At 43.4% G+C, this 26,853-nt stretch overlaps 1 protein-coding gene across 6 annotated transcripts in view; it reads left to right on the top strand.

The window, feature by feature from the left end:
• The window catches only part of nlrc5 (NLR family, CARD domain containing 5), a 248,668-nt gene that overhangs the window by 50,492 nt on the left and 171,323 nt on the right, over window positions 1-26,853 (top strand). For all 6 annotated transcript variants that reach the window (XM_068049594.1, XM_068049593.1, XM_068049592.1 and 3 more), the window contains 4 exons: window positions 3,687-3,761; window positions 13,070-13,150; window positions 14,610-14,750; window positions 18,624-20,364. In XM_068049594.1, the coding sequence (XP_067905695.1) occupies window positions 3,687-3,761; window positions 13,070-13,150; window positions 14,610-14,750; window positions 18,624-20,364 (2,038 nt within the window). The remainder of the gene's footprint in view (window positions 1-3,686; window positions 3,762-13,069; window positions 13,151-14,609; window positions 14,751-18,623; window positions 20,365-26,853) is intronic.

The raw sequence follows: 26,853 nt of genomic DNA, 5'->3' as shown, positions 1-26,853 counted from the left end.
AGAGGGTTGATAATCTATGGAGTTCCTTGCCCAGTGAAGTAGTTGATGCTTCTTCAGTAAACGTCTTTAAAGCTAAGGTAGATATCTTTTTGAACAATAAAGGAATTAAGGGATACGGTGGGAGCACGGGTAAGTGGATCTGAGTCCACAAAAAGATCAGCTATGATCTTATTGAATGGCGGAGCAGGCTCGAGGGGCCAGACGGCCTACTCCTGCTCCTAGTTCTTATGATCTTATGACCAAAATGTTGATAAAAAGGGAGAAGGAAGAAGGAATAGGGAGAGGCAATATAAACTTAATGGTGCGGTTCTAAAGAGTGTGCAGGAACAGAGGGACTTGGGGGTGCATATGCATCATTCTTTGAAGGTGACAGGATATATTGAGAGGGTGATTAGTAAAGCATATGAGATCCTGGGCTTCATAAATAGAGGCATTGAGTACAAAAGCAGCGAAGTTATGCTGAATGTTTATAAAACTCTGGTTAGGCCCCAACCAGAGTATTGGGTCCAGTTCTGGTCACCACACTCAGGAAGGATGTGAGGGTCCTTGCGAGGGTACAGAGGAGATTTACCGGAATGGTTCCAGGGATGGAAGATTTTAGTTACAAGGTCAGGTTGGAAAAGCTGGGTTTGTTCTCCTCAGAACATAGGAGATTGAGTGAAGATTTAATAGAAGTGTACAAGATTATGACAGGCTTAGATTAGTAGACAAGGAAAAGCTGTTCTCCATAACAAATGGTACAAGGACTAGCGGACACAGATTGAAGGTTTTGGGCAAAAGATGCAGGGGGAATATGAGGAAGCAGTTTTTACGCAGTAGGTGATATTGAAATGGAACTCGCTGCCCACAGGGTGGTGGAAGTGGAGACGATCAATAACTTCAAGAGGAAGTTGGATGTTCACTGGAGAGAAATAGACTTGCAGGGCAACGGGAATTGAGCTGGGGAGTGGGACTGGCTGCATAGCTCTGTGGAGAGCCAGCATGGACTCAATGGGTCGAATAACTTCCTTCTATGCTGTAAATGACTCTATGACTCTATTATATATTAGCATGGATGGAGGATTGGTTGACAGACAGGAAGCAGCGAGTACAGATAAATGGGGCATTTTCAAGTTGGCAGGCGATAATTAGTGAAGTGCCGCAAGAATCAGTGCTGAGGCCTCAGCTATTTACAATCTATATTAATGGTTGAGACAAAAAGACTGAGCGTAGTGTACCCAAATTTGCTGATGATGCAAAGCTAGGTGAGAATGTAAGCTGTGAGGAGAACACAAACAGGCTGCAAAGAGCTATAGACAGTTTAAGTGAGTGGGCAACAGGGTGGCAGATGGAGTATAATGTGGGGCAATGTGAGGTTATTCACTTTGGTAGTAAGAATTGAAAAACAGAATACTTTTTTAAAAGGCATGAGACTTTAAAATGTTGATGTTCAGGGAGACTTGAAGTACTCATACAAGGAACACAGAAAGTTAGCATACAGGTATAGCAAGCAGTTAGGAAAGCAAATGGTATGTTGGCCTTTATTGTAAGGGGATTGGCGTACAAGAATAAGGAAGTCTTGCGACAATTGTGTAGGGCTTTGGTGAGACCACACCTGGAGTACCCTCTTCAGTTTTGGTCTCCATACCTAATACACTTGCATTGGAGGCGGTTCCATTGAAGTTTCACTAGATTGGTTCCAGGGATGAGAGGGTTGTCCTATGATGAGAGGCTGAGTATATTGGGCCTATACTCACTGGAGTTTAGAAGAATGAGAGGTGATCTCATTGAAGCATAAAAGATTCTGAAGGAGCTTAACAGGGTAGATACTGAGAGGCTGTTTCCCCTGGCTGAGGAAATCTAGAACATGGGGGTACAATCTCAGGATAAGGGGTAGATCATTTTGGACGAGTTGTGAATGTTTGAAATTCCCTATCCCAGAGATGAATGCGCCATCTTTGTGCATATGCAAGGCTGAGATAGATTTTTGGTCACTCGGGGAAGCAAGGGATATGGGAAGTGTGTGGGAAAGTGGAGTTGAGGCTGAAGATCAACCATGATCATATTTGCTGGCAGAGCAGACTGGAGGAGTCATGCGGTCTGCCCCTGCTCCTATTTCTTATGTTCTTATACTTCTATTTCCGATACAGAAATGGCTCAATTAGCTAACCAATACTGAATTGTAGATAGTTTTTGAACAAATCTACATCCACCGCAAAATGTCTGAAAACTAATTTTGTTAACAATCATCAGAGCCGAGACCTACATTCCATTGTGTAGGTTTGATCCCTAACGGGAAAGAACAGACAGTGGCCCTATTTTCACCAGTGGTCAAGCATGGGTGCAAAAAGGGCCATTTTCAATTGGGCAGCAAACAGTGCATAGAAGGAAATAGTCAAAAAGAAAATAACTATGAATGAAAGAAATTATAAATTACTAAAGGAAATTAAAGAGACCTGAAATGGATGCCTGAAATAAAAACAAAAAGTGCTGGAAGTACTCAGCAGGTCTGGCAGCATCTGTGGAGAGAGAAGCAGAGTTAACGTTTCTGGTCAGTGACCTTTCATTAGAACTGGTAAAAGTTAGAAATGTAATAGGTTTTAAGCAAATAAAGTAGGGGTGGGGGAAAATAGAACAAAAGAGAAGGTGTTGATAGGACAAAGAGTCGCAGAGAATAACTGACAAGGAGGTCATGGGGCATAGGCAAAGAGTGTGTTAATGGTGTGGTGAAAGACAAAGCATTAGTGCAGAGAGGGTGTTAAATGTCAGAATAATGAACATCCTTAGCCAAAAGCACAAACATGAAAAAAACAGTGGGCAGGCACATGGTAAAAAAAATGAATGATGAAACAAACTAAAATAAAATAAAAATTAAAAATTAAAATTAAAGTAAGAAAGGGCCAGTCATGCTCTGAAATTATTGAACTCAATGTTCAGTCCAGCAGGCTGTAGCATGCCTAATCGATAAATGAGGTGCTGCTCCTTGAGCTTGCGTTGATGTTCACTGGAACACTGAAGTAAGCCCAGGACAGAGATGTGGACATGAGAGCAGGGGTGTTTGTTGAAATAGCAAGCAACAGGAAACTCGGGGTCATGTTTTCGGACTGAGTGGAGGTGTTCTGCAAAGCGGTCACCCAATGTAGAGGAGACCGCATTGTGAGCAGCGAATACAGTATACTAAACTGAAAGAAGTACAAGTAAATCACTGCTTCGCCTGAAAGGAATGTTTGGGGCCTTCGATAGTGAGGAGAGAGGAGGCAAAAGGGCAGGTATTACACCTCCTGTGATTGCATGGGAAGATGCTGTGGCCTGCTGAGTATTTCTAACACTGTTTGTTTTTATTTCAGATTTCCAGCATCTGCAGTATTTTACTTTTATTGAAATGGATGCCTATTTATCTTCTCCACTACTTTCTATTTGCATGTGCAAAATTTGTCTGGTTTGGCCTTTGGCCTGACCCAAAAATGTTTGCATCGAAGCTGCCTGACATCATTTTGTTTCTTTTAATTGTCCGGGGACAAAACAGCAAGTTCAGATGCTTATAGGCTGTATAGAATTTGAATGGCATGAGCACTGTTCTGGTCAGCTTCCACAAAGGAAAGGTTTAGGCCTTGAGTATAATTGGCTATGCCTGGCAGGCACAATTCTGCAATTCCTCCAGTTTATGAAAAATGTCACTGCAGCATAAATGCCTTTTTTTTTTCCAGGTGTGTTATTCCAGCAAGGGAATGAATCTAATTTCGACAACACATCATACTCTGAAGTAGAATCAAGTGCAAAAGGTAAGGTTGGAAATTAGAGGATAGATTTTTAGAAAAAAACAAAAGGATATTTAAGAAAGGTGACAGAGGAAACCCAGAAAATTGTAGACCAGTTAGCTTACATCTATTGTTGGGAAATTGCTGGAGTCAACAATTAAGAGCAGGGTGACTGAACACCTTGAACATTTCCAGATGATCAGAAAGGGTCTGCATAGATTAAATTTTTGAAGAGGTGACTAAAGTAATGGATAGGGGAATATTTATGGATGTGATTTATATGGACCTTCAGAAGACAGTTGATAAAGTTCCTCATGAAAGACTGTTAGATAAAGTTGAATTTCATGGAATTGAAGGCAAATTATTGATCTGGTGAGGAAATGGCTGAGTGGCAGGTGACAGAAATTAGGGACAATGGGTAGGTACTCTAATTGGCAGGATGTGACTAGTGGTGTCCGGCATGGGTCTGTGTTGGGGCCTCAACTATTCACTATATTTATTAATGACTGAGATGACAGGACAGAAAGCCACATATCCAAATTTGCTGATGACACAAAGACAGGCAACATTGTAAGCAGGGTAGATGGAAGCCTAAAATTAAGATGAAGTGAATGGGCAAAACTGTATTAAATGGATTTCAACGTTGGTGAATGTGATGTCATCCACTTTGGATCTAAAAAGGATAGAACAGGATACTTTCTAAATGGCGAATAGCTGGAAACAATAGAGGCTTGTGGGTCCAGTTAAATAGGCCATTAAAATATCATGAAAAGGTACAGGAAATAATCAAAAAAGCTAATTGACTGCTAGGCTTTATATATAGAGGGCTAGAATACAAAGATCCATCTGTGGCTTACTAGGGATTTTGAGAATATTAGATTAAAAGAAGAGGCTTATAATGTTGTGAAGAAGAATAATCCTGAGGATTGGGTGAGTTTTCGAAAGCAGCAAAGAGTGAGCAAAAAATTGACAAAAAGGGGAAAAAAATCGAATGAATAAAATAAGCCTTGGAAGGACAGTAGCCCCACTGGTAGATGTGGCTGCTGCCACTGAAGGACGGGGACCGCAAAAGTGCCTCCATCTTGAGGTGTCCTCAGAAAAATTTTCCATTTAAAAAAAAAGCTCTGACCCATCGCAGGATGGTCTGCAGCCACAGCTCTGGCCTGCTGAACCCTGTGGCTCCGGTGGTGGGGTAAGTATAACAGGCCTTGCAGCTCCCCCGGCTGGCTACTGTCAAGCTGCTTCCAGGCACCTGCCAGGATTTGCCTTCAGTGAAGGCCCTCCCCAATCTGTCTACAAGTTGGCAGTTAGATATTTAAATTGGCGGGGATCCCTAGCTGCTTCCACCCCACCTCCTGCAAGATCGGCTGGAGGCAGGAATTTGTCGGCCTGCCAACCCGATGCCCTCCCATCCTAGCATCCTCCCTGTCCTGCCATCAAACTCACCATTGTGGGATCGATAGGATTCCACACTTTGTGGGCTGGTTCTTACCCTGATAGCTGGGGTCCTGGTGATAGGCTGGAAGGTGACCCTACCTTAGCCCTGTTTTGCACACCCGGCCGGGTTCCACGGCTGGAAGCCAATTAACTGTCTGGCAACAGTGTCCCTGTCCAATCAGAGGGCTGGCAGCTCTGCAGTACTGTCTGTGTCACTGGGAGCACTTGCCACTGGCGGGACTACAGGAGGCCCAGAACCAGGAGCAGCGCTAAAGCCCTGGACCTCAGGTAAGTTGGGCGGGCTCAACAGGGCCAGTCAGGCAGGCCTGGCTAGGGGAGGTAAGGGGGAGGCTGGTCATTGAGGGCGAGGAAGAGGTTGTTTGCAGAGGGACAGCTTTTGCTGCCAGTATCCCTCCATGGACCACAGATTTCCCATGGAGGAGCCGCCACCAGCCACAGGAAGGCTGCCTGGTTTTATTGGATGACCTCCCCAAATGGTGGGGCTCCCACCAGCTGCTGGTAAAAAGCCAGCGATGGCAGGAAGAGGCAAAAGTGGCCATTAGTTGGCTACTTAACGGCCTCAATTGCCCTCTGGGTAGCAAGGCTGTCTTTGGCCCTCCCCGCCCCCAACAAAATCGACAAGCATTGGGAATGCAACAGGCATTCCACCCCCACCTTTTCTTGCAATTTTATGGCCCCTCCCCACCTCCCAGCCTGTCTCCCAAGGGCTGGAAAAATTCTACCCCAGAGGGGTTCAAGACGGAAATCGATTGATATTTGGGAACTAATGACATCTACGGATATGGGGATAATGCAGGGAAGTGGCATTGAGGTAGATGATCAGCCATGATCTAATTGAATGGCGGAGCAGGCTCGATGGGCTTAATGGCCTACTCCTGCTCCTATGTTCCTATGTCTGTTTTCATAGAAGGAAACACAAATTACATGCCAGAAATGCAGGATAACCAAGGGGCTAATAAAAGTGAGGAACTTAAAGTGATTAATATTAGTATTAGAGAAATTTAAAGGACTAGAAGATGACAAACCCCAGGACTTGATGGTCTACATCCTAGGGTTCGATAAGAGATAGCTGCAGAGATAGTGGATGCACTGATTATGATTTTACACAATTCCCCAGATTCTGGAACTGTCCCAGCAGATTGGAAGTTAGCAAATATAACACCACTATTCAAGAAAGGAGGGAGAAAGAAAACGGGGAACTACAGGCCAGTTAGCCTGACATTTGTCATTGGAAAAATGCTGGTATTTATTATTAAGAAAATCACAATATGATCAGACAAAGCCAACATGATTTTAGGAAAGGGAAATCGTGTTTGACAACTTTATTTGAGTTTTTTGAGGATGTAACTGGTAGGTAGATAAAGGGGAGCCAGTAGATTTAGTATAGTTGAATTTCCAAAAGGCATTGATGAAGTGTCACACAAAAGATTAATATGCAAGATATGGGCTCATGGAATTGGGGGGTGATATATTAGCATGGATGGAGGATTGGTTCATGGATAGGAAGCAGAGAGTAGAGATAAACTGGGTATTTTCAAGTTGGCAGACTGCAAATAGTGGAGTGCCGCAGGTGTTGGGGCCTCAGCTATTTACCATTTATATTAATGATTTAGATGAAGAGACGGAGTAATGTTTCCAAGATTGCCAATGATACAAAGCTAGGTGTGAATGTAAGCTGTAAGGAGAACACAAAGAGGCTGCAAAGAGATATATACAGGTTAATTGAGTGGGCAACAAGATAACAGATGAAGTATAATGTCGGTTATTCACTTTAGTATTAAGAATAGAAAAGCAGAATACTTTATGGCATGAAACTTGTAAATGTTGATGTTCAGAGGGACTTGGGAGTACACTTTTACACTCAGGATGGTACAGGTCTGCAACTATTGTCAACAAATGGTATTTGATGCTTGATCGATTGTTGATTTTAGATTTGATATGTTTATTAACCAAAGGTATTTAGGGACATGGGCAAAGGCAGGTTTCTGGAGTTAGATCGCAGATGCCATGATCTTATTGAGTGGCGCAACTGTCTTGGGGGCGAAATGGCCTACTCCTGTTCCTATGTTGCTATGTTCCTAATGTGAGAAATGATGAGGCAAAACAAAGATTCAACCCAGAAGCAGTGGCGGCGGCAGTGAGAGGAGCCGGGGTATAAAAGGAGCGGAGAGCGAGGCGTAAGACCAGAAGCAGTGGCGGTGGTGAGAGCGTTCTGTTCTGTTCAGTGGAACTACCAGACCAGCAAAAAAAATCAAAGTGTGATGTCACAGGAAGGCTGGTAAGTGATTGGTGGGTATTTCTTTTCTTCTTCCGTGTCTCATGTTGTTTTTTCTTGTGTTTTTTGGTTTTGGCCGAGTAATTTAAATCAGGCGACGTCATTACAGGTTAACAATGCACTTAAATAGTTTTTTTCTTAAATACTGTGATCCAAATTAATTAATTAAATAGAATAGAGATTATTGGGCAGGTGATGTGTTGCAGCTGTAGTATGTGGGAGCTGGTGGACGCCTGTGCGATCCACGGTGACCACATCTGCAGCAAGTGTTGGTTGCTCGAGGAGCTTCGGCTCAGAGTTGAGCTGCGGACACTGCGACACATCAGGGATGGGGAGAGTTACCTGGACAGTGTGTTTCAGGAGACAGTCACACCCATTAGATTAATTACATCCAATCTGGACCGTGGTCAGGGACAGGAGGGTGTGACTGCAAGTGAGGCAGGTATGGGAATCCAGAATTTAGCTTTGGAGGAGCCTCAGCCAGTGCCCTTATCCGATTGGTACGAGGTTCTTGCTCCTGGTGCGGACGAGGTCACAGACTGCAGGGAGGATGAGTGAACTAACCACAGCACTGTGGTTCAGAGTGCCATTCAAGTGGGGGGAGAAAAGAGAAATGTAGTAGTAATACGGGATAGCATAGTTAGGGGAATAGATACTGTTCTCTGCAGCAAAGATAGAGAGTCCTGAGGGCTGTGTTGCCTACCTGGAGCCATGGTTAAGGACATCTCTTCTGGGCTGGAGAGGATCTTGGAGTGGGAGGGGAAGGATCCAGTTGTTGTGGTCCACGTAGGTACCAACGACATAGGTAGGACTAGGAAAGAGGTTCTGCTGAGGGACTATGAGCAGCTCGGGGCCAAATTAAAAAGCAGAACCACAAAGGTAATAATCTTCGGATTACTACCTGAGTCACGTGCAAATTGGTATAGGGTAAATAAGATTAGAGAGGTAAACGCGTGGCTCAAAGATTGGTGTGGGACAAATGGGTTCCGATTCATGGGGCATTGTCACCAGTACTGGAGAAAGAGAAAGTTGTTCCATTGGGATGGGCTTCACTTGAACTATGCTGGGACTAGTGTCCTGGCAAATTGTATAAGGGTTGTAGATAAGACTTTAAACTAAATAGTGGGGGGGTGGGTTCAATTGAAAGGATGTTTAAAAAGTCGAAACGTAACGAGAGAGCAGAGGTGCAGCGTAGTGAAGGAACATACATTAATCAGAGAGTGACAGGAAGAGACAGAGAATACAAGCACAAGAGTACAGCAGAAATTAGAACCAGAGTAGGTAAAAATGATAAAAATTCAAAACTTAAGGCTCTTTATCTGAATGCACATAGCATTTGTAACAAGATAGATGAGCTGATGGCACAGATAGAAATAAATGCATATGATTTGATAGCTATCACTGAGATGTGGTTGCAGGATGACCAAGACTAGAATCTAAATGTTCAAGGATATTCAACGTTCCGGAAGAATAGGCAGAAAGGAAAAGGAGGTGGGGTAGCTTTGCTTTTAAAGGAAGGGATCAGTGCAGTTTTGAGTAATGATATAGGTGTAATGGATCGTGATGTAGAATCAGTTTGGGTGGAAATAACAAATAGCAAGGGAAAGAAATCACGGGTGGGAGTGGTCTTAAGGCCCCCGAAGAGTTGCCTCTCCGTAGAACAAGATATTAATCAGGAAATAGTGGAGGCGTGTAAGAAGGGCACTGCAATTATCATGGGTGATTTTAATCTGCATATAGACTGGACAAATCAAATTAGCAAGGGTAGCATGGAAGACGAATTTGTAGAGTGCCTCAGGGGTTGTTACTTAAATCAAGATATTGCAGAACATACCAGGGAACAGGCTATTTTAGATTTGGTATTGTGTAATGAGGTAGGATTAATAAGAGATCTCGTAGTTAAGGATCCTCGAGGGGGAACCGATCATAACATGGTAGAATTTCAAATTCAGTTTGAGGGTGAGCAACTCGGGTCTCAAACCAGTGTCTTCAGATTAAACAAGAGCAATTGCAGAGGAATGAAGAAAGAGTTGTCTTAAAGTGGGCTGGGAAGATAGACTACAGGGGAAGTCAGTAGATGAGCAGTGGCAGACCTTTAAGCAGATATTTCATAACACTCAGCAAACATTTATTCCGGTCAGAAGGAAGGACTTGAAGAGAACGATGAACCACCCGTGGATAACAAAAGAAGTTAAGGAGAGTATCAAATCAAAAACAAAGGTGTACAATGTGGCAAAAACAAGTGGTAGGCCAGAGGATTGGGAAGTTTTTAGAAACCAGCAGCGGATGACTAAAAAATTAAGAGGGAGAAAATTGATTATGAGAGTAAATTGGCAAGAAATATAAAAACAAACAGCAAGAGCTTCTACGGGTATATTAAAAGGAAGAGAGTAGCTAAAGTAAGTGTAAGTCGAGTAGAGGATGAGAATGGGGAATTAATAACCGGGAACAGGGAAATGGCAGATAAGTTAAACCAATATTTTGCATCAGTCTTCACAGTGGAGGACACTATAAACAACCCAATAATAATAGATGAACAAGGTGTAAATGGGAGGGAGGAACATGTAACAATCTCTATCACGAGGGAAAAGGTGCTGGAGAAACTGATGGCACTAAAGGCAGACAAGTCGCCAGGATCTGATGGCCTGCACCCAAGGGTTTTAAAAGAAGTGGCTACAGAGATAGTGGAGGCATTGGTCATAATATACCAAAACTCACTGTATTCCGGTAGGGTACCAGCGGATTGGAAAACCGCTAACGTGACACCTCTATTCAAGAAAGGAGGGAGACAGAAAGCAGGAAACGACAGACCTTAAGAGCTTAAGATCAGTCATTGGGAAAATGCTTGAGTTGATTATTAAGGAAGAAATAGCAGGGCATTTAGAAAAACATAATGCAATCAAACAGTCAACATGGTTTTATGAAAGGGAAATCATGTTTGACAAATTTGTTAGAGATCTTTGAGGATATAACAAACAGAGTGGATAAAGATGAACCAATAGATGTGTATTTGGATTTCCAGAAGGCGTTTGAAAAGATGCCACATAAAAGGTTATTGCACAAAATAGGATCTCAGGGTATTGGGGGTAATGTGTTGGCATGGATTGAGGATTGGCTAACACACAGAAGGCAGAGAGTCGGGATTAATGGGTCTTTTTCAGATTGGAAGGCCATAACTAGTGGAGTGCCACAAGTATCGGTCCTAGGGCCTCAGCTATTTACTATCTACATTAATGACTTAGAGGAAGGGACAGAGTGTAGCATATCCACATTTGCTGACGATACAAAAATAGGTGGAAAGGCATGTTGTGATGAGGACACAAAGAATCTGCAAAGGGATATAGATAGGTTCAGTGAGTTGGCATAAAATTTGGCAGATGGTGTTCAATGTGGGAAAGTGTGAGGTCATCCACTTTGATAGGAAGAATAAAAAGGCAGATTATTATTTAGACGGAGAAAGACTACAAAGTACTGCAGTACAGATGGATCTGGGTGTTCTTGTGCATGAAACACAAAAGGTTAGCATGCAGGTGCAGCAAGTAATTAGGAAGGCAAATGGAATTTTGGCCTTTATTGCTAGGGGGTTAGAGTTTAAAAATAGGGAAGACCTGTTACAACTGTACAGGGTGTTGGTGAGGCCACACCTGGAGTACTACGTACAGTTTTGGTCCCCATATTTAGAGAAGGATATACTAGCATTGGAGGCAGTTCAGAAAAGGTTCACTAGGCTGATTCCTGGGATGAAGGGGTTGTCTTATCAAGAATGGCTAAACAGTTTAGGCCTTTATTCATTGGAGTTTAGAAGAATGAGAGGTGATCTTATAGAAACATATAAGATTTTAAGGGCTCTCGCCAGGGTAGATGTTGAGAAGATGTTTCTACTAGTGGGGGAATCCCGAACTAGGGGACCTAGTACAGAATAAAGGGTCACACATTTAAAACTGAGATTCGAAGGAATTTCTTCTCTCTGAGGGTGGTGAATCTCTGGAATTCTCTACCTCAGAGAGTTGTGGAGGCTGGTTCACTAAATGTATTTAAGGAGGAGGTAAATCGATTTTTGAAATCTTGGGGAATTGAGGGTTTGGCGGAGTAGGCATGAAAGAGGTGTTGAGGACTGGGACAGATCAGTCATGATCTTATTGAATAGCGGGGCAGGCTTGAGGGGCTGAATGGCCTACTCCTGCTCCGATTTCTTATGTTCTATCCAGCCTAGAATTCGAACTGGAATTATAGTGAAGATTTTAGCTATAATGGCCGTAATGTTAAACTATCATTCTCCACCTCAGCGCCCCCAAATAACTGGTCATCGGGCTGAGGTGTTCTTTGGGAATGCCTTTGCTAAGTTTACACTGCAGTAATCCTGTAACTGTATCAATTACAACACCCTGAACTGCATCAATCTATACATGAAAGAATGAAGATGGGGCAGTTGTAATAGAAGCTTGTCATTCATTGGGTAACCTAAGCCTGCCTTTTGTTTAAGTAGTGACATGAACACTCAAAAGGAACAATGCAAATAAAACCCATGGATCAGTTACTATGTGATGGCACCAAAACTAAGGAACATAATAGATCTGTCATTAAAACAAAGATGCAACACTCAGGTCTAGATATTTTTTAAAGAGGATGTGTTTATCCATTTGTGGTCTTAGGATGAATTATATCAGTGCAGTGTTTGCCTATAATAAAAACAAAAAGTTCTGATGAAAGGTCACTGACCTGAAACGTTAACTCTGCTTCTCTCTCCACAGATGCTGCCAGACCTGCTGAGTATTTCCAGCAATTTTTGTTTTTATTTCAGATTTCCAGCACCTGCAGTATTTTGCTTTTATTTCAGTGTTTGCCCATGTTGCTGGGGCCGTGATAGAGGAGAGAAGTTATACAGTGAACTTCCCCAGGCCAATTTTGGGCAGCTTCCTCAGCCAACACAAGGATGGCACTGGCAGAGGCCTGGCAGACTTAAGGAACAAAAAAGAAGACTTGCATTTATATAGGAAACAAGGCAGTTAATTCAGAGCAAGGTCCCATAAACAGCAATGAGATACATGACTAGATCATCTGTTTTTTTGCTGTTTTGATTGAGGGATAAATATTGGCCAGGACACTGGGAAGGTCTCCCCTGCTCTTCTTCAAAGTCATGAGGTGGGATCTTACACATCTACCTGAGAGCGCAGACGGATTTCACTTCTCACCCAAAAGACAGCACCTCCAATAGTGCAGCACTCCCTCTGTACTGCCGTGAAGTGTCAGGCTATATTTTGTGCTCAAGTCTCTGGAGTGGTGCTTGAACCCACAACCTTCTAACTCAGAGATAAGAGTGCTACCTTTGAGCCATGTTTGAGACCTAACTAGGGAATAGTCTTTGCATAATATTTGTATGTAATTCATTTGTGCGTGTGAACAGCACATTGTAAAATGTGGCTTGTTACATAAATATTTAATAACTTACCATAAAACTAACCTGCATGGCAGTATTTGAAATGCTTTGACTGAGTTTCCAGCAATCTGAATAATCCCACTTCGGACTTGTTGCCATGAACTAACATTCCCTCTTAGTCTGTTCAGTAGCATGTCATTGAAATTTTCACAACTTCTTTAGATATTTCACAGAGTGGAAGAAAACGAAAAGCAGCACAAGTGGAGAGCCTTAAACCTACAGAAGTAAAACGATTGAGAAAAGGTAAATAGAAGCACTAACAATGATGTAGATAGCAATAGCTTTGAGTTGCAATAGAAGCTAGCCTAATGATAGGTAGATCTATGGTAAATCCTTGTGCTCGGCATTCATGCTCACTCCGCGATAGACTTAGTTTCCCTGCAAATGGGGGTCCCAAGCCCACACTTGCTGGCAGCGAGACCAGCACAGGGAGATTCCCAGAGGCGGCCTCCTAATTGGCTGCCTCTGAGCTCTCTGTCCAATTAAAGAGGGCGGCTAGGCTCTCGATGGTTCTGGCCCAATCAGTGGATGGGCAGCTCTGGAGCCTCGGCAGCCCCACTGGGAGAGGTGGCACTGCTGAGGCAACTCAGAGAACACGAGGACACTTCAAAATGGAGGCACCCTCGGAGCCTAAAAGATAAATAATAATTTAGGAGGCGGGAAGGTGGTAGGCCCCTTGGATCAGAGTAGAAACCTCTCTGCTTGGATCGTTGGGACTGTTGGGGTGACCTTTGATGCCCATGGCCCCTTCTTTAGGAGATGAAGCCTGTGGCTCTGATGGCCACTCCCCCACCCCCCGGACTGCTGCAGGGAGGCGTCCCCCATTGATCTGGTGGTCTCTGCAATGCTGTGGGGGCTGCTCCACAACTGGCAAAAAGACGACGAGTGTGAAAAATCGCCTCTAATTGGGGCCTTAATTACTTCAGTTGGCTGCCCACCTCTGTCGTGCGGGCAACCAATCTGCATGCTGGCCTGCCTTTAGGAAATCTGCCTGGTGGTGGGAATGCTTTGGGAAGTTGTCCCGATTCTGGTCCCCGCTATTTTCCTGGCCCCCCACCCAGCTCCTCGCCTGCCATCCCAGAGCCAGGAAAATTCAGCCCCCTGACTTAGAATGGAGGCTTGCTGTGATCAGGAGCCCATGTTCATGCCAGTGCTTTATACAGTTCAACTGCCTGATTTGTTCGTGGAACAAGGCCCGATTTATTACCCAATCCTGAATGTCCATGTGGCGATGGTGCAATCACATTGACAGTAGGTTGTTCATTGCAGGATTTTGACCCAGCATCAAGGAAGGATATTGACATGTGTTTGGCTGAATGAGTACATGGACATGGTGGCCCAGACAGTCCTACAATGTTGAGTTTGATGACTCACACTGTATATTTATCCTGCTGATCTCACTGTTGATAATGATCTCCTGGATTGGTTTCAAACACTTGACTGGGTCAGACAGCAATTTTTCAGAGTCTTTTTCCCTTACTAACCCTATTTTGTTTCCTCCTTTTTGCCTCTCCCGGGAGATTATATGGCTGTGGGGAAGGGTGGGGGGGGGGGGCAGGAAATGTCTAGTCATGATGCTCCTGATTTGTCCTCACTCCATATTTGTGTGGGGCAGGCTTGACGGATCAGCTGGTCGTTTCCTGCCCGTTATTTTAATTTGTTTGTATGTAAGCCTGAAAGCAGATTTCCTATTCCGTTTTAGGTAATCGTCACAAAGCAGCCGCACTAAAATCCAGTTCTATGGCTGCATTCACCAACACTATGTTGACCCCTGACCCTGAAGAAATGGACAACACGCTACTTCAAACAGGAGAAGAGTACTTGAATTTGCCGGCAATTTCAGGTCATTTTTACATACTATTTTTAAGTCAAATTGTTCTTTCTCTTTACCAATAGAGGCATGGAGTACAAAAGCCAGTAAGTTATGCTGAACCTTTATAAATCACCCAGCTGGTGTATTGGGTCTAATTCTGGGCATCACACTCTAGGAAGTTTGTCAAGTCCTTTCAGAGGGTGCAGAAGAGATTTAGTAGAATGGTTCTAGGGATGAGGGACGTCAGTGATGTGGAGATAGTAGAGAAAGGGAGGTTAAGCTCCTTAGAGCAGAGAAAGTTAAGGAGAAATTTAAAAGAGGTGTTCAGAATTATGAAGGGTTTTGACAGAGAAAATAAGAACAAATTGTCTCCAGTGGCAGGAGATCCAATAACCAGAAGATACAGATTTAATATAATTTCAAAAGAACCACTGGGAGATGAAGAGTTTTTTTACACAGTGAGTTGTTATGATCTGGGATTCACTATAGAAGCAGATTCAATAGTAACTTTCAAAAGCATGTCTACTAGAAAAGAACCATTTGCAGGGTTATGGGGAAAGAGCAGTCTAATTGGAGAGCTCTTGTAAAGAGCTGGCACAGGTATGATGGGCTGAACGGCCTTATTCTGTGCTGTCAAATTCTGTGGCTGCAAAATTTGGATGCAAAGCACCTATATTTTTGGCACCGTGGATGCAGTTTTGGGTCCAAAATGACGACCGCACACTAATGGTTCAGGCTGTGGAGGATGCCATTTTAGTTAAGTTGTTAGTGGTGGTGATGGGATCATGTGCCAGAAGTAGGCAGAATAGCCAGATCATGATGACAGTCAGCGTATAATGCTGATTTGACTGTAGAGGTGCCATTTTCGCACTTTAATGCTCCAGCCAACATCTTCACTTAACCTCACACAGCTGAACATGTGTCCACAACAGGAAAGAACACCCCCTCTTCACCCCCCTGACCCCTGCACTTTTTATAGGGATCATCAACAACTTGTTTGCTGATTGATTTTTACTGGCGGTTGCTGAGTTTGCAGAAGTCTTTGGTGCTTTGTATTGGTAATTAAAGTTGGTGAAGTCTACAGGGAGTGATGCGACATGTGGTGAAGTCTTTGCTTTTGACTTTAAGGGTTCTGCTCACGTCACTTTCTCCAAGTAGTTTTCATTAAAGGCCTGCTTAGATTGGGACAAAGAACCCGACCCGAACCTGACCAATCCACAGAGGACCCGAGCCCGACCCAGCCCAGCCCGAGTCCCTCCAATTTTGCCCCGAGCCCGACCCCACACAACCCGACCCGAGCCCGACCCAACCATCCCTTTACTTATCTTCCAACTGGGAAGCTTCACGAAGCTGCAGCGCATGCGTGAGATGTCATAGTGACGTCTCACTCGCTCACTGCGCAGACTCAGTTTCGTCCCAGACTTCCAGCTCAGGTAAGTTTTATATTTTTAATACTTACCGGCAGAGCACTTACCAAGTGTGTCCGGCCCGACCCGACCCGACCCGAGCATGACCTGGACTTGGCCTGACCCGACCCGAGCCCAAAAGCCGGACCCAGAAGAGGGGCCCGACCCGACTTGAACCCGACACATGTCGTCAGGTCCGGGTCAGGGAGCAGGCCTTTAATTTCCATGCCTCTTGACCTGCAGCGTGACAGGCAGAATGAGCAGAGGTGACACAGAGGAGGAGAAGCTGCTCATAGAGGGAGGAAGAGGAAGGGGAGAAGGGTGCTCAGCAAGATGCCATATCTACCCAGGGTCTACGGGGAACAATTCACCTGCCTCAACCTATCCGATTTTGCCCCCTATGATTCTATTTTATGATTCTCAATAGAAACACTTCAAAGACACAAAAAGCAACCCCTACACTGTGCTAACAGGATATCAGTATAGATTTTTATTTCCATGTTGTCTCCTACATCTTCATGCTCCTTCCTTCAGCAGATTAGTGTAACATGTAATCATCTGACAGAAAGTGTACTTTTTGAGGTAGGAGGCATGTGCCTTGGATAGAGTGTTGAAGCTTGTGTGATGGAGTATGTAAATTCTGCTTGCAGTTTATGATGTTCTCTGAAAGCCTCGAGGGTGCTGCAGTCTTGTAGGCAGCCGTCTCACACTGTACTAGCCAAATGGCTTGCACTAGCATTGCTCAGGGGTGGTGTTGGGTATGAAGCAAATTTGTGATATTTAGCTGCAAAGGCGAGGTTGTTTTCAATCTTTCCTGTCACTTTTAAGCTCATAGCTCAGGTATTCCCTGTGGACAAGTGGTCTAATAAAGGCATATCCTGAGGGTAAATTGAGGGGATTTTGTCCAGGTTGCCAGCTCCTTGTGAATCCCTGGCTCCTGTCCCTGGAGGAAGGTCTGATTGTGAAGCTCGGGAAACCAGCAGGACATGGCTGAGGGGGACAAATTCACTTGGCGCTCCGCAGACTTATGTCAATTCACCAGGGCTGGCAGCACCTCAGGCTGTTACCTGCACATCCTACACAGTCTTCTTCAGTAATATCAGTGCTGTAGAAGCAGTGCTATGTGAACTAATTTCTCCCTCTGAGTTTCTTTTGTGCTTTTGAAATTTTGAAGTGCACTATCCAAAGTGTTGACATGTATGCAGTAGGCACAAAGCATGTACATTAATTACATATTCTAATTGATATCTTGTGGCATGTGCGACTGAGTGAGCTTTACTTTATAATGACAGGAAGGTTACACCATGTGACACACAATGCATTACACTGGCAGGAGGGTTATTCCACATGACACACAAGCTTCTGCACTTTTCCAACATTAGGAAGTGAAGAAATATGACAGGGTTTGCAAGCAGCAATGTCAATCCGGTGTGCTGCTTCCAGCTCCAGTAGGTGGTCGGGTTCACTAAACTCAGCAGGTAAGGAGCCCTAACTGACATTCTGGAGCAAAATTGAAGAGGCCAAGGGTTTTTCACGGTTGCCAATGGGTTGTGGCCAATCTGGATGAACTAAGGCTGTAAAAGATTATCAACAAAGCATTGTCCCCACCTATCCCAAGTACTCATTGGCCAAGTGTTCACACATCAGCTCGAGCGCTTCTCAGAAAACCTACACAATGACCCAAGCTCCAGTCCAATACGCCAAATTGAACTCCAGGTTCTCAACAGCAGTAAGCCATTTAGAGAAAATACTTTCCAGGAATTTACTACACCATGGAGGGAGCCTTAGGAGTAAAAATTAACATTTTTTAATGTTATAAAGGTTACTTTAAATACATTTTTAGCTGAGGGAAAAGTTCAAGATAGCAGCTGAAATTAAAGTCGGAATACTTTTGGAGCGATTTGATTTTTTGCTTCCTGCCACATGACAGTTTGAAATTGATCGCTCTCAAAAAGGAACTGTGCAATTTGATTGCTCAGGGTTCTACTGCTTACTGAATCAATCAAACATCCTTCGATTGGCTCACAGTTGATGGATAATTTAGTAGATATATCCACATGTCAGTAACCATGAACTTTTATCCAGAAGTGTGACACTGAGGTGCGATATTTTCAGGGGATTCATTCAGATTTTATACTTTTATAAGTTGCGATGCAATAAAAGAAAGGACTTGCATTTATGAAGCACTTTTCATGACCTTTGGATGTCCCAAAGTGCTTTACAGCCAGTGAAGTACTTTTGAAGTGTGGTGACCGTTGCAATGAAAGAATTGCGGCAGCAAATTTACTCAGAGCAAGCTCCCCCAAACAGCAATATCATAATGACCAGAATTTTTTTCAAGTGATTTTCGTTGAGGGATAAATATTGGCCAAGACACTGGAGCGAGCTCTCCTATAATGGATGTGCACTAGATTTTTAAAGTTACAGATAGTTTTATGATACTAGACTGATTTTTCATTTTTCAGACTCTGAAGATCTTTATGTTTTGTGTCAACAGATTTTGCAGAGGATTATAGATCGTTGTTGGTAAAGATCATCTCTCAGAAGTATGAAGCCAACATGGCAAAAGCAGACCAAATGAAACAAGTGACCCTTGACCAGACGTTTAGAAGTCTCACCATGAAAGACGGAAATGTAGCCAAACTGAAGGAGAGAATAGATGCCAGCCGGGACGATGTGCTCAGTTCACAGGGGCTTGAAGAGAATCAGGACGAAGCTGTAAACCTAGTGGCATTCCTCAGCAAAAAGCATGTCTCCAATTATAGAGTCAACATCCTACTTGGAAAAGCAGGAACTGGAAAGACCAAGTTGATGCACAAAATTTGCTACGAGTGGGCGCGAGGAGCTATCAGTCAGTTCCAGTATGTATTTTTGTTTGAGTTCCGTCAACTGAATTTGATTAACAAAAATATAGATCTGAAGAGTATGCTGTTCGACTTGTTTCTTCAGCCAGAAAGGAACTCCCATGCCGTATTTAGATTTATAATAAGAAACCCGCAGAAGATTTTGATCCTGTTTGATGGTTTCGACGAATTTGCAGGGAAAGCCTCTGTCCACAACTTGGCTGTTTCCAGCAACCCCAACGCGCCACTATCAGTGGGACAGTTATTTTCCAGCCTGTATAATGGGAAACTGCTCCCTGGATGTACGATCCTAATAACTTCCAGGCCCAAAGACATCCTCTGCTTGTCTTTAGATGTCGTGGGTCAGGTCGGGGAAGTCTCGGGGTTCAACCAGTGTAAAATCAAAGAATACGCAGGTCGTTTTTTCAAGGACAGTGAACACAATTGTCAGGCGACCTCCCACTTGCAGAAGAATATGAAGATTTTAAACATGTGCTACATTCCTGCCTTGTGCTGGGTAGTTTTCCTTTGCCTTGAGCACTTGTTATCTCAGAGTCATTTAGAACCCAAGCTACCTCATACAATGACACAATTCTACATCAAGATGCTCACTGTGTTTTTAAGGAAAGGTAGCAAGATTAAAGAGACCACTGAAACCTTGCTGCTAAACAACCACAGAGAAGAGATTCATGGACTTTGCAATCTCGCAATAAAAGGGCTTCAGGAAAGTAAGTCTGTGTTTTATTTAAGAGATCTCCTTTCTGAAAAGGTCACCAATTTTGCTTCTTCGTATGGATTTCTTACCACTTTTGAAGTGAAGACGATTGACCAGAACCAAGAGAATGGACACGCCTTTGTGCACTTGACCCTGCAAGAGTTCCTGGCAGCACTTCATCAGATGATTGACAACAAGATTACTGACCAAATGCTAAAACGCAGGTTTTACCTGAAATCAAAATGGACGTCGAAGAATGACATGAAAAATGAGTTCACAGATGCCGTTCATATATTTCTATCTGGGTTAGCTTCAAAAGAATGTAAGCAGTTCCTTAGTATCTTGGCGAGCAAGAATGAAGTGTGGGTGCAAAAGAAGCAGAAGGCCATTTTACAGAACTTGCGGAAATTAGCCACCACAAATCTAACTGGGCCAAAAATAATCGAGTTGTGCCACTGTGTGTACGAGACACATGACTGTGACCTTGCGCGGGATGTTGCGGCACATTTGAAGTACAAGTTTGAGCTTCGAAACTTCAGGCTTACTCCAGCGGATATGACTGTTTTGACTTTTGTTATAAATAGTGGAGCCAGCTGCATCTGCCTGGATATTGGAGGTTGTGCCATGGACCTAGAATGTGTGGCCGTCTTGGGCACTTGCAAGAACGTAGAAGTTTTAATGTAAGTAAATAAAGTGATCTACATCAGGAGTTTTCAATTTTGTTGTCTTCGTGGGCATACCATAGAATCTCAAGGGCCTTGCATTGCCTGAATATTGCTGTCCACTTCAATCTACAGCATATCTTAAGGCAGTGCAGGCTTTGTGCACTAGAGATTAAAAGAGGGCTAAAAGGGGTCATGAAATATCTTTAGCAAACAGGGTTAAGGAAAATCCCAAATCCTTTTATTCATATATAAGGAGCAAGAGGGTAACTAGAGAAAGGATTGGCCCACTCAAGGACAAAGGAGGAAAGTTATGCGTGGAGTCAGAGAAAATGGGTGAGATTCTAAACGAGTACTTTGCATCGGTATTCACCGAGGAGAGGGACATGACGGATGTTGAGGTTAGGGACAGATGTTTGATTACTCTAGGTCAAGTCGGCATAAGGAGGGAGGAAGTGTTGGGTATTCTAAAAGGCATTAAGGTGGACAAGTCCCCAGGTCCGGATGGGATCTATCCCAGGTTACTGTGGGAAGCGAGAGAGGAAATAGTTGGGGCCTTAACAGATATCTTTGCAACATCCTTAAACACGGGTGAGGTCCCGGAGGACTGGAGAATTGCTAATGTTGTCCCCTTGCTTAAGAAGGGTAGCAGGGATAATCCAGGTAATTATAGACCGGTGAGCCTGACGTCAGTGGTAGGGAAGCTGCTGGAGAAGATACTGAGGGATAGGATCTATTCCCATTTGGAAGAAAATGGGCTTATCAGTTTAGTTTAGTTTAGTTTAGAGATACAGCACTTTAACAGGCCCTTCGGCCCACCGAGTCTGTGCCGACCATCAACCACCCATTTATACTAATCCTACACTAATCCCGTATTCCTATCACATCCCCACCTGTCCCTATATATTTCCCTACCACCTACCTATACTAGGGGCAATTTATGATGGCCAATTAACCTATCAACCTGCAAGTCTTTGGCATGTGGGAGGAAACCGGAGCACCCGGAGGAAACCCACGCAGACACAGGGAGAACTTGCAAACTCCGCACAGGCAGTACCCAGAATCGAACCCGGGTCCCTGGAGCTGTGAGGCTGCAGTGCTAACCACTGCTTTTTTTGCTTGCACAAGCAGTCAATGATTGCCTTCACATTTGTAGTGATGCAAAGTATTCCAGGTAGATATGCCAAATGAGAAATTTTAACTCACCAGTTGGAAACTTACATTAAACTTTTAACGGAAAAAATCCTGCAGCTGCCTTTTAAAAAACTGTGATAGGCAACATGGTTTTGTGCAGGGAAGGTCATGTCTTACCAACTTAATAGAATTCTTTGAGGAAGTGACAAAGTTGATTTATGAGGGAAGGGCTGTAGATGTCATATACATGGACTTCAGTAAGGCGTTTGATAAGGTTCCCCATGGTAGGCTGATGGAGAAAGTGAAGGCGCATGGGGTCCAAGGTGTACTAGCTAGATGGATAAAGAACTGGCTGGGCAACAGGCGACAGAGAGTAGCAGTGGAAGGGAGTTTCTCAAAATGGAGACGTGTGACCAGTGGTGTTCCACAGGGATCCGTGCTGGGACCACTGTTGTTTGTGATATACATAAATGATTTGGAGGAAAGTATAGGTGGTCTGATTAGCAAGTTTGCAGATGACACTAAGATTGGTGGAGTAGCAGATACTGAAGGGGACTGTCAGAGAATACAGCAGAATATAGATAGACTGGAGAGTTGGGCAGAGAAATGGCAGATGGAGTTCAATCAGGGCAAATGCGAGGTGATGCATTTTGGAAGATCCAATTCAAGAGTGAACTATACAGTAAATGGAAAAGTCCTGGGGAAAATTGATGTACAGAGAGATTTGGGTGTTCAGGTCCATTGTTCCCTGAAGGTGGCAACGCAGGTCAATAGAGTGGTCAAGAAGGCATACGGCATGCTTTCCTTCATCGGACGGGGTATTGAGTACAAGAGTTGGCAGGTCATGTTACAGTTGTATGAGACTTTGGTTCGGCCACATTTGGAATACTGCGTGCAGTTCTGGTCGCCACATTACCAAAAGGATGTAGATGCTTTGGAGAGGGTGCAGAGGAGGTTCACCAGGATGTTGCCTGGTATGGAGGGCGCTAGCTATGAAGAGAGGTTGAGTAGATTAGGATTATTTTCATTAGAAAGACGGAGGTTGAGGGGGGACCTGATTGAGGTGTACAAAATCATGAGAGGTATAGACAGGGTGGATAGCAAGAAGCTTTTTCCCAGTGTGGGGGATTCAATTACAAGGGGACATGAGTTCAAAGTGAAAGGGGAAAAGTTTAGGGGGGATATGCGTGGAAAGTTCTTTACGCAGAGGGTGGTGGGTGCATGGAACGCATTACCAGCGGAGGTGGTAGACGTGGGCACGATAGCGTCTTTTAAGATGTATCTAGACAGATACATGAATGGGCAGGAAGTAAAGAGAGACAGACCCTTAGAAAATAGGCGACATGTTTAGATAGAGGATTTGGATCGGCGTCGGCTTGGAGGGCCGAAGGGCCTGTTCCTGTGCTGTAATTTTCTTTGTTCTTTGTTCTTTGTTCTTTTGTCATTCCCAGTGAGGAATGTCACTTCATAAGAGTGCAGATTGGAGAATCAGGCACAGAGATCATACTGATCTGTGGTGCTTGGCTCCCATTGGGCAAGGCTTTTTACCAGGAATAGAGTCTTGTAAAATTTCATCTAAACCGTTGACATCATTGTTGCTGGTAAAGTCTCACCTCTCTATCTCCTGCTGGCCATGAATTTGATGCTAGCACTGGAGTGGAGTTCACAGGGTGGATAGAAGATCATAAGAAATAGGAGCAGGGGTAGGCCATTTGGCCCCTCGAGCCTGTTCTGCTGTTCACTATCTGATTGTGGCCTTAACTCCACTTTCCTGCCTGCCCCATAACCCTTGACTCCCTTGTAGATCAAAAATCAGTCCAACTCAGCCTTGAATATTTTCAATGACCCATCCTCCACTGCTCTCTGGGGAAGATAATTCCAAAGATTAATGACCCTCTGAGCGAAGAAATTCCTCCTCATCGCTGTCTTAAATGGGAGACCCCTTATTTTTAAACTGTGCCTCCTAGTTCTAGATTCCCCCATGAAGGGAACCATCCTCTCAGAATCTATGGACATCAGTCCAGTGTGGAACAAGAATCTAAATTCTGTTCTGTGTCACTTGACCAGCGTCAACATGGATTGATAGTATTGGATTGATATGGCCTGCTTCCTAGGTTGCTTGGTATGGCTGGATCTTTAGGTTTATTGCAAATGTTGCAGACCATTGACCTGTATCTTGAGCGAATCATACCCAGTGTAGTTTGGATAGAAGTTTAAGTGAAGTCGGCAATTGTCTTTATTGCTCTCCTCAGGAAGAACTAAAGAACATTGAACACTGGAAAATCAGATTTAGTTGTGTACAGCTTGCAGTGTGAAACATTTTATTTTCTCGGTAGGTTGATTTCTCTATTCCCTGGCTTGGGGACTTTCCTTTTTCTTAATCTACATACTTCAAAACCATAATAAGCCTTCAGCCAGCACTCTTCCCCACTATACTTAAACCTCATTACCCATTCTTTCCACCTGTCTGAAATCTACAGGGAGGGTTGTGATGCTATGGTTGAAGTTATTTATAAAGAATGCTTTTGCTGTTTTGTTACACCAGGGCTCAGAGGAAAGCATCCCCCAGACCCATGTTTTTCCTTCAGTTTTTGTAACTGATGTTCAAAACTAATGTATTTGTTTGTCTCCATCTCCATTCATTTCTCTCTTTCTATCTATGTGTTGTCCCATGCAAAGTTGGTTAGAGGTAAAAAAAAGAAGTGGATAGCGAAATGTGGTGTAGAGAAGGAGACAGATGTACGTTAAAATGTTGGCTCCTAATTATACAATGGGATATTAAAACAGATACACTGATTACGGCTGTCTATAATTCTTCCCACTGCTCACTTAATGGATGCATTATTTGGAGAGCAGAGTTGGTCAGAATATTGGAAGAGTCAAATGGGGTTAAATTCAACCTCTGCGAGGGTACATCACGATCTTCAGTGGTGAGGATAATTGAGCATGGTGTATTACAAGTGACTGATCCACTACTGCCTGTTTTGTGCCCCCACCAAACTTGAAATTTTCCTCCAAAATTATTTTCTTTAACAACTTGAGGATGGTGATCCACTCCGTATATTTTGGGTGCACTAAATTGGCAGCATAGGATATAGAGCAGTCAGCAACAGGCCAATAAGGGGAATAGAGTGAGATTTATGTCACCATAAAGAGTGGAGCAGATTACACACCTGTTACTGCTTAGAATGCAATAGATCAAAATTTTCATATCAAAATGAGTAAAACATATTCCAACTGAACGAGCTTGTCAGCTCTGAGTATTGAGGACTCATTGCTTCTTGTCTCGCCATTCATAGAATGAAAATCAGCAAACATCCACAATGAGAATCCAGTTCTGTTTATAGGAGACAATGGAGGGGAGGGAAACGGAGAAGCAACTTTAATCAAAATAACCTGTTTGTAATTCATCCTGTCCCTCTCCCTGGTGACAGTTTTTATTATTGTTTTCTGCTGTGTTTAAAGTTTTTGAAAATGTTCCTTGTTGCTTTGTCTCCCTGTCCTCCTCCCTCTGTTCCTTTTCACAGATCCCTTTACCCCTTTCTCTATCTCTTATCTCCTTGTTATTGTTGGCTGCTCCACTCCATCACACGGAGATTCACCATTCCCATTCCAGCCACCTAGCCTCTGGATCACTCCCAGCAAAAGTGAGAGCCTCCGCTTTCATCCCTGCAAAATTCAGACACCAGAATATAGACAAAAGGACACTGGAAATGATGGAGAATGTAGCGCATATGCGTTCAATGGTGCTTTTCTCTGTCTGCAACTTGATATGAAGGAACAGACAGTCTGTCAGTTCCAGTAACAACAGGGAAGTTCAAGAAGAAAGCAGAAGATGGAAAATGGAGACCAATGAAGAGCAGAAATGAAAGTATAAAATGCTGAATGCAAAACTTGAATACACCACATTTTCTTGCACATATGCAAATGAGGCAAAAGAAGTCCCAAATCAGCAAAGAGTAAACCTAGAGTGGAATAGCATTTTGTCTTTACCCCAGGCATAAAGCATTGCCTTGGACAGAGTACAAAGAAAACATTTCAACACGAGGATCACACGTCCATAACAGAACCTATATGACCTTCTGTAAATGGAAGGACAATTGCGTGGCTCTACAATGGGTTTGTGATCCTTCCTGCCAGATGGCCCCTCCCTGCCAAATGCCCCTCCCTGACAGGTGTCTCTCCCTGATAGATGCTTCTCTTTCTGCACACCCTGGTGATGTTTTCAAGCAGGAGGTAAAGTTGAAATTGTACCCCAATGTCTTATAGATTGTTGGATAAATATACCATTGAAATAAGCCAGAGGCATTATTACTTTTTTAAAAAAGCTAAGTACTGCAGATGCTGGAGATTTGACATACAAACAGAAAATGCTGGAAATGCTCAGCAGGTCAGACAGCATCTGTGGAGCGAGAAACAGAGTTAATGTTTCAGGCTGATGACCTGTCATTAGAACTGTATGAGGTTAGAGATTTGCCACTATAAGCAAGATCAGAGCCAAGGAAAAGGGGAAACAGCACATCAACTTTCAATTAGGCACTTTACAGCCTTCCGTCCTCAACATTGAGTTCAACAACTTCAGATCATAATCACTGCTCCCATTTTCTCGGGCAGCAGGTGCTGGTACTAGTTCTACTGTAACACCTCTGTGGGATTGTGTACTCCAGAAAACCAGTTGGTGAAGGATAGAACTGGAGCCAATCTTCACACAATTTTATAAGCATTTGTTTACAGTATTACACATTGCAAGCATGCACCTCCTAACCCAACAACCACAGTTTCAGTCTATCTCGATTTATAGGGGCACAAGTAATCCCCAGTTAATGCCCACCACCTGCTTACAAGTAAATGCAATTAATATACAATTAATACTAGACCTATCTTTTGTTTCCTTACTTGTCCCATGACCATCCCCTTTTGCCTTGCACCATCATCCCTTTGTCATTTAATCACTCCTCCTTCCATTCCATCACAAATCTTCCTTTTTGTTCTTCTGCACCCCCACTTACCTGTCTCTGTACTTGTTTGTAAACTGTTAAATCTTAACTTCATCCTTTTCTGACAAAAATATTAACTCTGTTTCTCTCTCCACAGATGCTGCCTCACCTCCTGAGCATTTCCAATATTTTCTGTTTATATTTCATTATTTTTAATTGGGTCCAGCCAGAAATATCAAACTTGCATGCAAATAATATATTCCCTTACACAATTGCATCACTCTTTTATTGTACAACATGAAATTTATTAAATGCAAATTTAACAGACTGGAGTTTCTATGGAACTGCAAACTCCCCATTCCTCATTTGTCCTCCTTCAGCTAAAGAGCTCAGGTTGTAGGTAGAACAGCAATTAAACTTTATCTCCCTCCCTTAC

Source organism: Heterodontus francisci, chromosome 17 (assembly GCF_036365525.1).
Source record: "Heterodontus francisci isolate sHetFra1 chromosome 17, sHetFra1.hap1, whole genome shotgun sequence".
Classification (NCBI taxonomy): domain Eukaryota; kingdom Metazoa; phylum Chordata; class Chondrichthyes; order Heterodontiformes; family Heterodontidae; genus Heterodontus; species Heterodontus francisci.
Note: the sequence above shows the minus strand (reverse complement) of the source record. Positions and strands in the feature narration are given on the sequence as shown.